Genomic DNA, 14929 nt, shown 5'->3' with positions numbered 1-14929 from the left:
TTGTCCAACCTCTCCTCGTAACTGAACCCATCCAGACCAAGCAACATCCTGGTAAACCTTTTCTGCAACCTCTCGAAAGCATCCATGTCCTTCCGGCAATGTGACGAACAGAACTGCATGCAATATTCCATCATCTCACATAATTAAATGTCCTTCCTGCTTCCAGACAGGAGAAGCCATAAAATTCCACAGAGTGCATCAGTGGGTTATTTGATGCAGAGTATAAGGGAAGCATCACAGTTGAGCCTATCTTGATATTTAGACGTTAGTACGTCCCAGCTAAAATTGCATGCTAGCCACTCAGAGCAGGAGCCCTATTAAATATCGGGATCATCCTGCAGCTGGTCAAGTCAGTTTTAGCTGAACTCACAGGTAAGATCAATGTAATAAATGTATTTTAAAGGTCAGAAATATAAGATCATCAATAATTCCTCAGACAGAGAGAAGTAATGGTTTAATGGTAATATCGCTGGATTATTAGGGCCTTCGGGTAGTGTTGTAGAGCGACGTAGGCGTTCAGGTACTCAATTATTTGAAGTCTGCATCACCTATAGACAGGGTGGTTAAGAAAGGGTTTAGCATGCTTGTCTTCATTGCTCAGACCTTTGAATATAGGAGTTGGGAAGTCATGTTGAAGTTGTGCAGGATGTTGGCGAGGCCTCTTCTGGAATACTGTGTCCAGTTCTAGTTGCCCTGATATAGGAAGGATAATATTAAGGTGGAGAGAGTTCAGTAAAAATATTTACCAGGAATTTGCTGGGAATGGAGGGTTTGAGTTAGAGGGAGAGTCTGAATAGACTGGAACTTTTTTCACTGGAGTGTAGGAGGATGGGGGTGACGGGATAGATAAGGTGAATGGCAGATGTCTTTTCCCTAGGGTGGGGGATTTCAACAACAGGGGCATATTTTTAAGGGGAGAGGAGAAAGATTTTTAAAAAGACATGAGGGGAACATCCTTACACAAAGAGTGGTTTGTGTGTGGAATGAACTTTCAGAGGGAGTGGTGGATGCAGGTACAGTTACAATGTTTAAAAGACATTTCATAAGTACATGAATAAGAAATGTTTGGAGGGATATAGGCCAAGCGCAGGTAGGTGGGTCTGTCTTAGGTTGGGATTATAGCCGACATAGACTGATTGGACCAAAGGGTCTGTTTCTATACCAGATAAATCTATGACTCTAATAATCCAAAGGCCCTGCTTGATTCTTTATGGAGGCGTGTTCAAATCCTACCACAGTCACTGGTGGACTTTAAACTCAGTCAATAAAACTGGACCTATAAAGTTAGTCTCAGTAATGTGACTTTGAAACAACCACCAATCATTTTGATTAAAATATGATCTTTAGGGAAGGAAATCTGCTGGCCATACCTGGCTTGGTGTACTTGTGAATCCAGAACTACAGCAATTGTAGAATAAAGGGAATTATACTTTTATTCTAAGTATATCTACAGAGCATGTGCAAAAGGAAGAGTGTCATTTTGATGTCAGATCACATGGTACTGGAGTCTGACTTTCTAGGCCTCAAGATGTCCCTCTCTTGGCATCCTCTGTATTTAGTCATCACTAGACCCTATTGCTATTCACTCATACGATTGCAGAACTCACTTTACTACAGCAATACAGTTGGTGTTTACTTTCCCTCAGTAATGTCAACATTCCACGTGGGATAAAAATAAGAGAATTCAGGAAAGAGACTTTAGCAACCAAAGAGTAGTCAGTATGTTCAATTCACGATCACAGGGTTAGTTGAGGCAATTAAAATCGATGCATTGACGTAAAAGCTAGGTAAGCATGAAGGAACAAGGGATTGAAAGATATGTGGGTAGGGTTAGCTGAATGAGAGGGTTTGGCAACGATATTGGGTCAAAGTGCTTTCAGACCATGTCACTCATCAGGGATCAGGACATTGAACTTTGAGACAGGAGAATTTAATGCAAACCCAAACAACAGCTTTGCCTACGAGACAATGGAGAGTGCCCAAAAGCTTACATTTGAGAGAGTGGAAGATATTATCCACAATAAGAACCTGATAGAACTTTGTTTTTTAACCACAGATTTTTAAGAATTCATGGACTTACATGCACATTTCTTTCATTCACATTTCAAGATGGGCACGGAGATGTATTTGTTAACTATTTGCAACTATTCCACTTCAAAATAGTGTTTGTGTTTCCTTAGTGTCTTTATTTGATTATGGCAGAGGTTGGCTAAGCCACTCTGTTCAGAAGGTTCTTACTGACTAAGCTCACCTCCACCATGGGATCTGGGTTGTGGAGATGAAAATCAGTCAGGGTTCCAGTGCCTCTCTGTTGGCCAATGAAACAAATGCTTCAATGATGCCCCTGTCACTACAATCAATGTTCACAATTGCCTTTACAATGTCAAAACCCTGGATTTCCTCCCAACCAATGCCGTCAGTACAAGAACAGCAATGGTTGTGAGGTAAGGTCCTCCATGATGGATGGCGATAGAGAGTAAACTTGCCCTTGTCAGCATTTCCAATGGTCAGAAGGTAACACTTTCTAACAGGACCATGGGTTTGCATACACCACATGGATTGCAGCAGTTCATGAAGGCAGTTCACCTCAACCCTCGCGAAGGCAATTACGAATGGGGTCAAATACTGGCCTAACCAGCAATGTCCACAATTCGGGAGCAAATAAAAAACAGTGTATGTGGGTCTTTGGTAATGACATGAACAGAGAGTTTTCACACTCCTTTAAGAGGGAATTGTTTTAGGAAGATATTTTGTTTAAAACAAAAATCTATTAAAGCAATCATTGCTGTTAGAGTCAACACGTGGTTCTATCATGAGCTGACAATACTTGCCATCTGTGTTCAATCTGCAGGCCTGTGCACCTCTCTACCACTGGGAATATTCACAGAAGTTCAGTTTCCAGTTCGAGACTAGTGGAGTGACACCAGTGGGCACGTGTCTAATAGCAGTTCAAAACTTCAGCAACTACGCAGAATATTCACCCTGTCGCTCCAATATTTTGCAATCACAGCTTAAGCTACCGGGCGGTAAGAGAATGTCCTGCATAAAGTGATGAGATTTTAGAAAAAGGTCAAAATTCCTGAACTGCAAAAGTTTTCAAGGACTTTGTGAGTGAATTGGCCCGCTCCCCAGCAGCGTAGAATGGGCTCACAGGTTAATTTTTCATCACACCAGGTCGTTTTGCTAAAGTGCATACAGCAACAGTTGAAATTCTTCTGGGTTTTTGTTTTGTAGTCTCTCTGTTGCTTTTGGTTAGTTTGAAATTAAATCTCCTGGTAATATTTTACAAGTCAATTGAAATATATGTGAAGCAAAAGAAAGGGAGAGAAAATGGTCTTTACAAAAAGAGTCAGGAGATGAATCAAGAAAATCGAACACTGGGCTGCATAACAGCTTGGGGTTGGGAAACTAATACCCAGTTCGCATCTAGGCCATGACCCTGTGCCACACCTTCAACACTGCACATTGCTGTTTTAATCTTCAGAACCCTCAATCCATCAGAATTGACCTTGGTGCTGAATTACTGTACTGGTGTCATAGAGTCATATAGCACAGAAACAGACCCTTCGATCCAACCTGTCCATACTGACCATAATCCCAAATTAAACTAGTCTCACTTGCCTGCATTTGGTCCATATCACTCTAAACCTTTCCTATTCATGTACCTGTCCAAATGTCTTTTAAATGTTGCAACTGTACCTGCATCTATCACTTACTCTGGCAGTTCATTCCATATGCGCACCATCTTCTGGGTGAAAAAGTTGCCCCTCAGGAACTTTTTAAATCTTTCCCCTCTCACCTTAAACCTATGCCCTCTAGTTTTGGACTCCCCTACCCAAGGGAAAACACCTTGGTTATTCACCTTATCCATGCCTGTCATGATTTTACAAACCTGTATAAAGTTACCCCTCAGCCTCTGACGCTCCAGGCAAAAATGTCTCAGTCTACGCAGCTTCTCTTTCTAACTCATACCCTCCAGTCCTGGCAACATCCTTTTAAATCTTTTCTGCACCCTTTCCAGTTTAATAACATGCTTCTTATAGCAGGGCGACCAGAATTGTACGCAGTATTCAAAAAGTGGCCTCACCTATGTCCTGTACAGCTGCAACATGATGCCCCAACTCCTGTACTCAATGTACTGAACAATTAGCTAAGGCAGGAACTGGCTCTGAAATGCAGTGTTCAAAGGCAGAAGGCAGCTAAAGCAGGGTACACACAAGGGTACATAAGTGACCAAGTACATGACCAACTCTGTTGAAGCGGTTGACAATGAAAGCCATTGCACGAGCACCTTAGCTTCTGTTACTTGTGTATTTTTTTTGGTATTTTAATTCAGTAGCACCATCAATCTCGCTCCCTCAGTTTCCCTAACAGATGTGCTCACACACACCTCAGACTGTTCACTCCTTCCACTCACTGTTTTGAAAATCTCCTTTTGGTCTTCTCCAGGTCATTAACAAACTCTTTGACAGATTAATGGCCTCTTAATTGGCAAGAAGGAAGTTGACGGCTCCCCTATTGCTCTGTTTTTGCAATAGCAGAGAATTAATCTCCATTTGGAGAGGCATGTTTTGATAGGGATAGTCAGCAAGGCTTTGTTGGAGACAGATCATGCTGATGAAATTTGATTGAATTTTTCAAGGAGATGATCAGGCAGGTAGTGCAGTTGAAGTAGTTTATATGGATTTGAGCAAAGCCTTTGACAAGGACCCATGTGGCAGACTGATAAAGAATGCAAAAGGAGGCTGGAATAACACAGCATCTAGAGGAAAGGAGCAGCCAACATTTCAGGTATTACCCTTCTTCAGGACTGGATTTGGGGTAGGGGCAGCTGCAGGTAAACAGTGGGGGAGGCTGGGTAGCAGAATTGTGCTGGTAGGTGGACATCAGTAGTAGGTATGAAAAGGCTGGTCGACGGGATGAATGAGTCCGATTGGTGGCTGGAAGGGAGGGTCAGAACGTGGAATGGAAGGGAGGAGGTGGGGCTGGAAAGGGAGCTGGGGAATGGGTGAGAAGGTTATTTGAAATTAGAGAATTCAATGTTGAGTCCTCCAGGCTGTAGGGTGCCCCGGAAGAAGATAAGGTATTGTTCCTCAAATCTGCGTTCTGAGTCACTGTGACCCTGAAGGAGGGCGAGGACGGACATGTCGGAGGGGGTTGGGATGGGGGTGGGGAGTTGAAATGGACGGTGACCGGGAGGTTAGGCTGGCCGTTACGGGCCAGGTGAAGATGCTCAGTGAAATGGTTACCTAGTCTAAGTTTGGTCTCACCGATATAGAGAAGACCACATCAGGAGCGCCGGATGCAGTAGACTAGGTTGGAGGAGATGCAGGTGAAGCTCCGTCTCACCTGGAAGGGCTGTTTAGGGACCTGGATGGCGGTGAGGGAGGTGGTGTGTGGGCAGGTGTTGCATCTTTTACAGTTACAGGGGAAGTACCAGGCGGGTTGGAGTGGTTGGCGGGGAGTGTGGCACAAACTAAGGACCGGCGAAGGGAATGGTCCTCATGGAAGGCAGAGAGGGATGGGGAGTGGAAGATGTTCCAGGTGGTGGGGTCTAATTGGAGTTGGCAGAAGTGTTTGTGGATGATATGTTGGATGCGGAGGCTGGCAGGGTGCAAAGTGAGGACAAGGGGGGCCCTATCTTTATTATTTTTGGGGGAGGGGTGGTTAAGAGCTGTGGAGCGGGGAATGGAGGAGGCACAGTGGAGAGCTGTCTGTATAACAGAGGGTGGAAAAGAGCATTGTTTGATAAAGGTGGTCATGCATACATCCGGGATGCTTGGAAGTGGAACATTAAAAAGGAAACGGGATCCAGGGTAACTTGGCAAGATCTTAATTTGGTTTAGTGGTAGGAGACAGAGGGTTATTGTCGAAGGCTGTTTGTCTGAATGGAGGTCAGTGTCCAGTGGTGGATCATGCTGGGTCCCTTATTATTCATATAAATGATATATAAGAAAATGTTGGGGAGGTGATAAGTAAGTTTGCGGATGACATGAAGATTGGCTTGGTACTTAACGGAGAGGAAAAAGGTCTTAGTTTACAGGACCATATAGATGGGTTTTCTAAATGGGCAGATCAGGGCAGATGAAATTTAACCGTGAAAAATGTAAGAAGTAAAAAAGACAAGGGAGTGCTCATCACATGGCAGGAAACTAGCAAGCTCTTGGGGGTTCTTGTCCACAGATTCCTGAAGGGAGCAGGACAGGCTAATACCGTGGTTAAGAAGACTATGTGATATTTGCCTTTATCAGTTGTGGCATAGATTATAAGGGCAGTGTGGCTATGTCGAAGCTGTACAGGATTTTATGTGCAGTTCTGGTAACCATACTATAAGAAGGACGTGATTGCGCTGGAGAGGGTGCAGAGGAATTTAACCATGATGTTCTGGGTTAGAGCATTTTAGCTAAGAAGAGAGGCTGGATAAATTTGGGTAGGTTTCTTCAGAGCAGAGAAAGTTGAGGGGAGTCCTGATTGAGGGTAATGATTATGAGGGGCATGGACAGGGTGCACAGAAAAGAGCTGTTCCCTAAGTTGAAGGGTCAATAATGAGGGGCCATAATATTATGGTGAAGGGCAGGAAGTTTAGAGAGGATTTGAGAAAGATATTTTAACCCAGAGGGTGGTGTGAATCTGGAATGCACTATTTAGTATGGCAATAGAAGTGGGAAATCTCAGAACCTTTAAAAAGTATGTGAATGAGCCCTTGAAATGTTGTAACATTCAAGGCTATGGGTCAAATGGAATTAGTGCTGATAGATTGGTGCAAATGCAATGGACCAAAGAGCCACTTCTGTGGGCTATGATCCTATAAGCAGTGCATTTTGGAAGTATTGATAGATGTACACATTATCCATGAACTCTGTTGTCAAAGCCAGACATACTGCCCTCGTGGGCAATTGAAAATCTCGGCCATAGAGTGGAAAGGGATTTGATGAAAGCAATGGGCCTTGTGATCAGAAAGAAAGCAAGATTAATGAGGATGAAAAATGTACAAAGAAACTGAAATTAAACTAATAGCCAGAATGAGACAGTAGCAATTGTACAGTCTTCAGAAATTGTAGAGTGAGAAATAAGGGGAGGAAGAGGGTTGGGCGTTGTAAGTCAGGTGACAGAGGCTTACATTAAGAGGTAAGGGATGGAGCCTATAGCTGCAAACTCCTGAGTAGGTTTAAAAGCACAATGCTGATTTCCTGGTGCTGGCAAATAAAAGTGAAGATTACACAGAATCAGAAGAAGAGGGATAGTGTATTTTTTTGACAGATCCACAACTGACTTGTTGATATATTTTGTATCAAAATGGAATAACTGGAAAGCTGTGTATGTGTCATACTGCAGCTCCCAAAACTTCCTGACACCATGGCTGTAGTTTGCACCAGCATCCTTTGTTTGGGTCTTTCTGTCCAGAGATTTCTGGGGAAGGGGAAAGAGACAGGAATTATCTAAAATGCAGCTCAGCCAGCAAACACAACAGCTTGTGCCTGTGTCTGGAATTATGGCCTGTGAGGTAAATGGTTAATGACAGTGTTATTTCTCAGTCCCAGATCAGCGTTTTTGTGAAGCTGGATGGAGCAGTGCAATCACAGAGGTAATACTTTAACATTGTACTTTTCTACTCTTCATTCCCATTATTGCAGTAACTTTGATTTTTGTAAGTTTGATGCAAGTAAGCTTGGAACTGATCTTAAGCTGCATTAATGCACAAATGCTTAACATGTTCATATGTTTGTCTTCCATTATTTGAACAGAACCCCAAATAAATATATTAAACACACCAAAGACTTCATTAAAAAATAGATAAATATACTTGATATAAGTGTATTGAAGGCTCAGAGAATATATATGTTCATATCACTCACTGTCTGTTAGACAATGGTAAGGGGAAATCAAAGACTGGGTCACTTTTACTCTGTGCCTTCTCCTTGCAGTTAACTGTATATTGTCATACCTCTGCTCTTTTGTGAGAATAAAGTGGTTCAGGGTAATTCACAAGTTAATCATATCTCAAGGCTCGACTGCTGGGGATATCTTCTAATCAACCTGTGCAGAGATGTTATTACACACTTCTGAAAATGGGTCCCCTGGCTCAGAGGCAGGGACACTACCATTGCACGACAAGGGCCCAAAACTACTAACATGCATGTGTACCCTACTGGTGGAAGTGACTGGGATTGATTTTATGTACTTGTTATTTACTATCCTCCATTTAGACCTGCATTTACTGAGATGTTTACTGTAGACTTGGTCAACATTCTGTTTGCTTTATTTAGAGATTCTCTCTAGACAGTAAGATGTCGGAGCAGAAGTAGTCCATTCAGTTATTGATTCTGCTCCAACTTTCAAAGATCATGGCTGATCTGATAATCCTCAACTCCACTTTTCTGGTCTATCATATAACTATAAATATTCTTACTGATTAAAAGTTTCACGATCTCAGTCTTGAATATACTTAATGAACCAGCCTCAACAGCCCTTTGGGGTAAAGAACTCTAGATTCACTACCCTTTGAGGGTAGAAATTCCCCTTGATCTCTGTTGATGCCTTACTCTGAAATCATGCCCCCTTAAGCTAGATTCTGAAAGGAAAGCACCTCTTTGTATCTATCCTGTTAACTGCCTAATAATTTAATAATGTTTCGATTAGGTCTCCTTTCATTCTTCTAAGTTCCAACCTACTTAATCTATCCTCATAAGAAAATCTCTCCATTTTTGGAATCAACCAAATAAACCCTCTCTGATTTGCCACCAATGCCTCTATATCTTTCCTGAGATTAAAATATAGGTACAGGACAAAGGGACCATCTCAGGCCTGTGCATAGAGATATCCCACAGAGATCTAAGGTGAGGCAGAGTACAATAAAACAATTTAAAGATTTCAACTGGATGAGTAAAAGTACACTAATTAAATGAGAGGCGAAAAGAAATCATGCCTGAGTCTGAAACGTTTTGGAGTCATAGAGTCATACAGCATGGAAACAAACCCTTAAGTCCAACCAATCCATGCCAATCATAATCCCAAAATAAACCAGCCCCACCTGTTTGTGCTTAGCCCATATCCCTCCAAACATTTCTTATTCATGTACGTATCCAAATAACTTTTAAATGTTGTAACTGTACCCACATCTACCACTTCCTCTGCAAGTTCACTCCACACACGAACCACACTCTGTGTTAAAAAGTTGTCCCTCATGTCTTTTCTAAACCTTTCTCCTCTCACCTTAAAAATATGCCCCCTTGTCTTGAAATTCCCCACCATATGGGAAAGACACCCAGCATTCACCTTATCTATGTCCCTCATGATTTTATAAACTTCTATCAGGTCTCCCCTCAACCTCTTTTTTTAAAATTATTTTTGCAGGTAAATAAAGCTAAAAGAGAATCATGGAGTGGAACGTTCAGTGACGCAGGGTTGAGATATCAGGTTAACAATGTTTGTATGCAGGACATTTCGTTCTCCTGCCTGCGGAATACAGCTTCCATGTTACATGGTGGTTGTAGCTTTCTCTCAGGGATCTCGAAAAGGAGGAATAATCTAATGATCACAATGAAGTTAAAGTCCTTGAAAATTATTAGGGTTTACAGACTTAATAGAAGAGCTTCACTCTTTGCAAAGGACATTGAAATAATTGCAGCTTCATATTTGAGGGAAACCAAACAAGAGCCAGGGTTTGTTAGGTTCATCTGCAGTGACCTTCATGTCGAACAGCCTTGTGTGTGATGAATAAACAATTGGCCAAGACACCTGGGGGTGACAGTAACCTTACCTGGCATTAGGAGAGAGTAAGAAATTAGACAGAGAGAACATAATGTTAATAAAGCATTTAAATAGTTGCTTCGGGGTATTAATACTGTAGAATTCTGCATTGACAAGTCAAGGAAAAAGACTTAATGCCCCTACTTTTACAGTCATTTAAATGAATAGATTAATGCCTAGGGTGATGCAGCTCAGCAGTAAAGCCGATATAGCTTCCCTAAACACTTAGGCTTTGCTGCACAGCTTCATCAAAACTCACTGTGAAGCAGGGCTTCATGAAAGGTGCAACATTGCAGCCAATAAGACATCCCTGAATCCAAGCATCTGCTTTTTCTCCTGAACCGGAGGCTATCGTCAACTTTGCCCCACAATAGTGTGCAACACAGCCCGAAAGGTCAGGGTGGTTGGCCATTCTGAGTTTCCGCAGAAGCTAAGACAACCCTATAGGTGGTATGAGTGGTGATGCTATTTTATGTGCCTTACCTTTTGGCAGAATATATCAACAAGAGCCAAAATGGAAGAATTTTAGATCCTTACTTATTAGCAGGCAGTTGTTATTCTGTGCTATCCACATGTCAGGCAATGGTCAACATGTTGTAAGAGTTTGATACTTTGTGTTTTAGGAAGGAGACATACTACTGGGTGCACCTGGCAGCTACTTTTGGCAAGGTAAGGATCTCAAATATTAAAGGGCCGAATTTTAAATTTTATTGTTATTTTACCCAAAAAGTTACCTCTGTTTTTGGAGTAAAACTTGTGAAATCCCCTGAATAGGGTTGGTATTATGATTAGGGCAGGTTTCATGTTCTCATACTTCTCCGTGAAACGAAAGCGCTCCTGAATGAGCTCTTAGATTTATGAAAGACTGGCCCAAATGCAATGCCGATAGCTTTGAATTCCTCCACAATTTTAAATATTTTCTCTAAATTTATTCAATCGAGTCCTTCGGTATTTTGTAGGTCTCTATCACATAAGCTGTCCCTATTGTCCAGAATACAGTCTGATCGGTGTTTCTGTTGCATTGATTTCTGGCATTATCCTTTTTTTTGCATTTCACCACCACTTCTTCTGTTGGCTCTGTTTATAGTGGTGGAAGTGTTCAGCAGTCATAGGAGACAGAGGGTCGGGATGGAAGGACGCTTTTCAGAATGGAGGGTTATGACTAGTGATGTTCCACAGAGATTAGTGCTGGGACCTCTGCTGATTTGAAGCAAAATGTAGCTGGGTCTAATTAGTAAGTTTGCAGATAGCACAAAGATTGGTGGAGTTGCAGATAGTGAGGAGGATTGTCAGAGAATACAGCAGGATATAAATCAGTTGGAGGCATGGGCACTAAAATGGCAGATGCAGCTTAATCCATACATTTCAGAAGTTCAATTACAGGTGGAAATTATACAGTGAATGGTAGAACCCTTAGGAGTATTGATATACAGAGGGATCTGGGTGTGCAGGTCCGCAGATCACTGAAGGTGGCAGTGTAGGTAGATAAGGTAGTAAAAAAGGCCTATGGCATGCTTGCCTTCATTGGAAAGGGCATTGAGTTTAAGGATAGGCACATTATGCTGCAGTTTTATAGAACTTTAGTTAGGCTACACTTGGAATATTGCATGCACAACCAGAAGGATGTGGATGCTTTGGAGAGGGTACAGCAAAGATTTACTAGGATATTGCCTGATATGGGGGGATTTTAGCTATGAAGAAAGGTTGGATAGACTGGGACAACAAGGTGCAGGGCTGGATGAACACAGCAGGCCAAGCAGCATCATAGGAGCAGAGAGGCTGACGTTTCGGGCCTAGACCCTTCATCAGAAAAGGGGGAGTTGAAATGGTTCGCGACTGGGAGGTGCAGTTGTTTATTGCGAACCGAGCGTAGGTGTTCTGCAAAGCGGTCCCCGAGCCTCCGCTTGGTTTCCCCGATGTAGAGGAAGCCACACCGGGTACAGCGGATGCAGTATACCACGTTGGTAGATGTGCAGGTGAACATCTGCTTGATGTGGAAAGTCTTCTTGGGGCCTGGGATGGGGGTGAGGGAGGAGGTATGGGGGCAGGTGTAGCACTTCCTGCGGTTGCAGGGAAAAGGGTTTGTTTTCACTGGAACACAGGAGGTTGAGGAACAACCCGATAGAAGTTTATAAGATTGTGAATGGCATGGATAAACTGGAAAGTATGAGGCTTTTTCCCAGGGTGAAGGGCTCAATTACTAGGGGACACAAGTTCAAGGTGCAGGGGGAAAAGTTTAAAAGGGATGTGTGAGGCAAGTTTTTCACACAGAGAGTGGTGAGCGCCTGGAATGCGCTGCCAGAGGAGGTGGTGGAAGCAGACACAATAGCAGCATACAAGAGGCAGCTGGACGAATACATGAATAGGAAGGGAATTAATGGATACAGATCCTGTAAGTGAGGACAGTTTTAATATGGAAGGGCAATATGTGTCAGCGCAGGCTTGGAGGTCCGAAGGGTCTGTTTCTACACTGTATTGTTCTTTGTTCTGTAAAACACATGCTCATAATTAGCCAAAAGTGCACTGTCTGCTATTTTTTTTAAATTTCAAAAATATACTTTATTCATAAATATCTAAATACATAGTTACTAAAGCAGTTTGGCTCTGTACAGTGGCATTTGAAGAAAAACAAACATTGGAGTTGGGTTCTATCCAACAAAACAAGGTATTTCTTACATGTGCAGGATTATATTTACATGTATCTGAGGCACCAGGAGTGAGGTGGGGGAGGGGGATCAAATAACTGAACGGGCCCCCATTTAACTTCAGCAGAAAAATCTCAGATGGTGGTATTTCCCCACTGTGCCTAGGTGGCAGCTGCCCCAAGCTTTAGTGCGTCCCTCACCACATAGTCCTGGACCTTGGAATAAGCCAGTCTGCAACACTCAGTTGAGGTCAACTCCTTGCTATGGAAGACCAACAAGTTTTGGACAGATCAACGAGCATCTTTCACTAAGTTGATGCTCCTCTGGGCACAGTTGATGTTTGCTTGTGTGTGAGTCCTTGGGAACAGGCTGTAGAGCACAGTGTCCTGGATCCCGGAGCTGCTCAGGATGAACCTCAACAAAAACCACTACATCTCTCTCCAGACTTCCTCAGCAAAGAAGGAGATGTATAACAGTCTCTACCTCCACCTTTGACTGTCTGCTTAAGGAACATCACAACAGAATCCATCCTGTCCTTCTCCCTCAGGGTCTCGAGGATGCTATGTGTTGACCACTTCCTGATGGATATGTGGTCAAAAGTGCTTTTCTTTGCAATTTTCTCCATGAAGAATAGGTGGTACAGAACGGTCCAGCTGCTTGGAGCGTTCTGTGACAATGAAGTCAGCCCCATCGTTTGTAATACAGGGACAGGTGGAACCTCAGTACGTAGTGTCACTTGCTGTTTATGTACCAAAGGTCTACTGCCTTCTGTACTGCCACAAAAATTCCATGCAGAACCCTGTTGGGCTCTAAGTTATCATCTGTTCGAGGCCCCCACTGTAAGATTGGTTCATACTATAGTGCTGGTGACTGCTATACTTAGGGAAATCTGTCCGACATGTGGCCAGACATGAGATCTTAAAGGACCATCTGCTAGGGTGCAACCCATGGTAAGAATATGCATTTTTAAACATTGAAACAGGAGGAGCAGGAATACTTTTGGATATCCTGGGGACATGGTAGGATGTTATGCAATGCAAATTCTTTCTTTCCTTAATAGTCCTATAATTTATTTCTAACTAATGTTTGATTCATTTAACAGATTAGATTTAATTATAAAACCCAAAATGTTGATTGCCTTCGAAGCTCTGAGTTTTAAGTTTATTTACTTTAAGCTCAATTCTCATTCAGCCTGTTTCCCTCTGAAATGATCCATAATGAGTGTTTATTATTAAACACTAATTATGTGACCGTCAAATGGAAAGAGATTCCTCTGCAATGCTTTTAATTTACCAATGCCATTCACTTTTGTTGTACATTTCTAATGCACAAGAATCATCACTTATGTTTAAGACAGTCAACATGTCAAGAATATTTCTTAATTGTTGCTCATCAGCATAATGTGATGCAGTATGAGCACTCATGCCTAATTTAAATACATTGCCCTTGTAGCGATATTCTTGCACTTTTGTTATTCCAGTTAATCTCAACTGTGGAAAATTAATGCTTAAATACAGCTTCTCTCTCTCAGCCAAGACTGCAACTACTTTCATCTATTGGTGTTTCACAGGAGTTGAGAAAAAAATTCTTAATGGAGCTAAATGTGAGATGAAAAAATGACCAAAATGCCTGGCCAAAAGAGGTGGTTTCTAATGTGCGTCTTGAAAGAGGACAGAGTAGATGAAAAGCAAGTATTTTTAGTGGAGAAAGTTGAAATGACTAGAGCACTTGCAAATGTACATAGGACACCATTAAGGTTCCTGTGTGATCACCACAGGAGAAACAACAATGGGCGTAATTCTGGAGATAGGAATGTAGGAACATGAGTAGGCCATTCAGCCACTTGAGCCTGCTTTGCCATTCAGTGAGATCATGGCTGACCTCTGGCCTAACTCCATATGTCTACTTTTGGCCAACATCCCTTAATACCTCTGTTTAACTAAAATTTATCTATGTCAGATTTAAAATTAATAACTGATCCAGCAGCTGCCAATTGTGGAAGAGAGTTTCAAAAATTTACCATCCTTTCTGTGTAGGAGTGCTTCCTAACATCTCTCCTGAATGGTCTGGCCCTAATTCTCAGGCTGTTCTAGAATCTTTATCCACCCTATCTTTTCCTGTCAATATCATAGAATCATAGAACCCCTACAGCGCAGAAAGAGGCTGCTTGGCCCATTGAATCCTGCACTGACCTTCTGAAAAGCATCCCACCCAGAGTCTGTATACACCATGGCTGATCCACCTAACCTGCACATCTCTGCACACTACAGGGCAAATTTAGCATGGCAATTCCACCTAATCTGCATATCTTTGTGGGAGGAAACCAGAGCACCTGGACGAAACCCGCACAGACGCAGGGAGAACGTGCAAACTCCACACAGATAGTTACCTAAGGGTGAAATGGAACCCGGGTCCCTGGTGCTATGAAGCAGCTGAGCTATCATGACGCCCCTACCTTGAATATCTCAAATATCTTGAATATCTCTGTATTTTAATCAGATTTCTGTTTATCTCCAGGGTGAAGAGGTCAACTA

General features: G+C 42.4%; 1 protein-coding gene across 1 annotated transcript in view; it reads left to right on the top strand.

Moving 5' to 3' along the window:
• Nucleotides 1-14929, top strand: part of LOC109921648 (integrin alpha-8-like) — a 121655-nt gene that overhangs the window by 25072 nt on the left and 81654 nt on the right. The window contains exons 4-6 of the mRNA XM_048614461.1: nt 2852-3026; nt 7536-7585; nt 10374-10419. Coding sequence (XP_048470418.1) covers nt 2852-3026; nt 7536-7585; nt 10374-10419 — 271 coding nt within the window. The remainder of the gene's footprint in view (nt 1-2851; nt 3027-7535; nt 7586-10373; nt 10420-14929) is intronic.

The sequence above is a fragment of the Rhincodon typus genome, chromosome 30 (assembly GCF_021869965.1).
Source record: "Rhincodon typus isolate 14 chromosome 30, sRhiTyp1.1, whole genome shotgun sequence".
NCBI lineage: Eukaryota > Metazoa > Chordata > Chondrichthyes > Orectolobiformes > Rhincodontidae > Rhincodon > Rhincodon typus.
The sequence above is the reverse complement of the archived record's forward strand: the minus strand, read 5'-3'. Positions and strand labels throughout refer to the sequence as shown.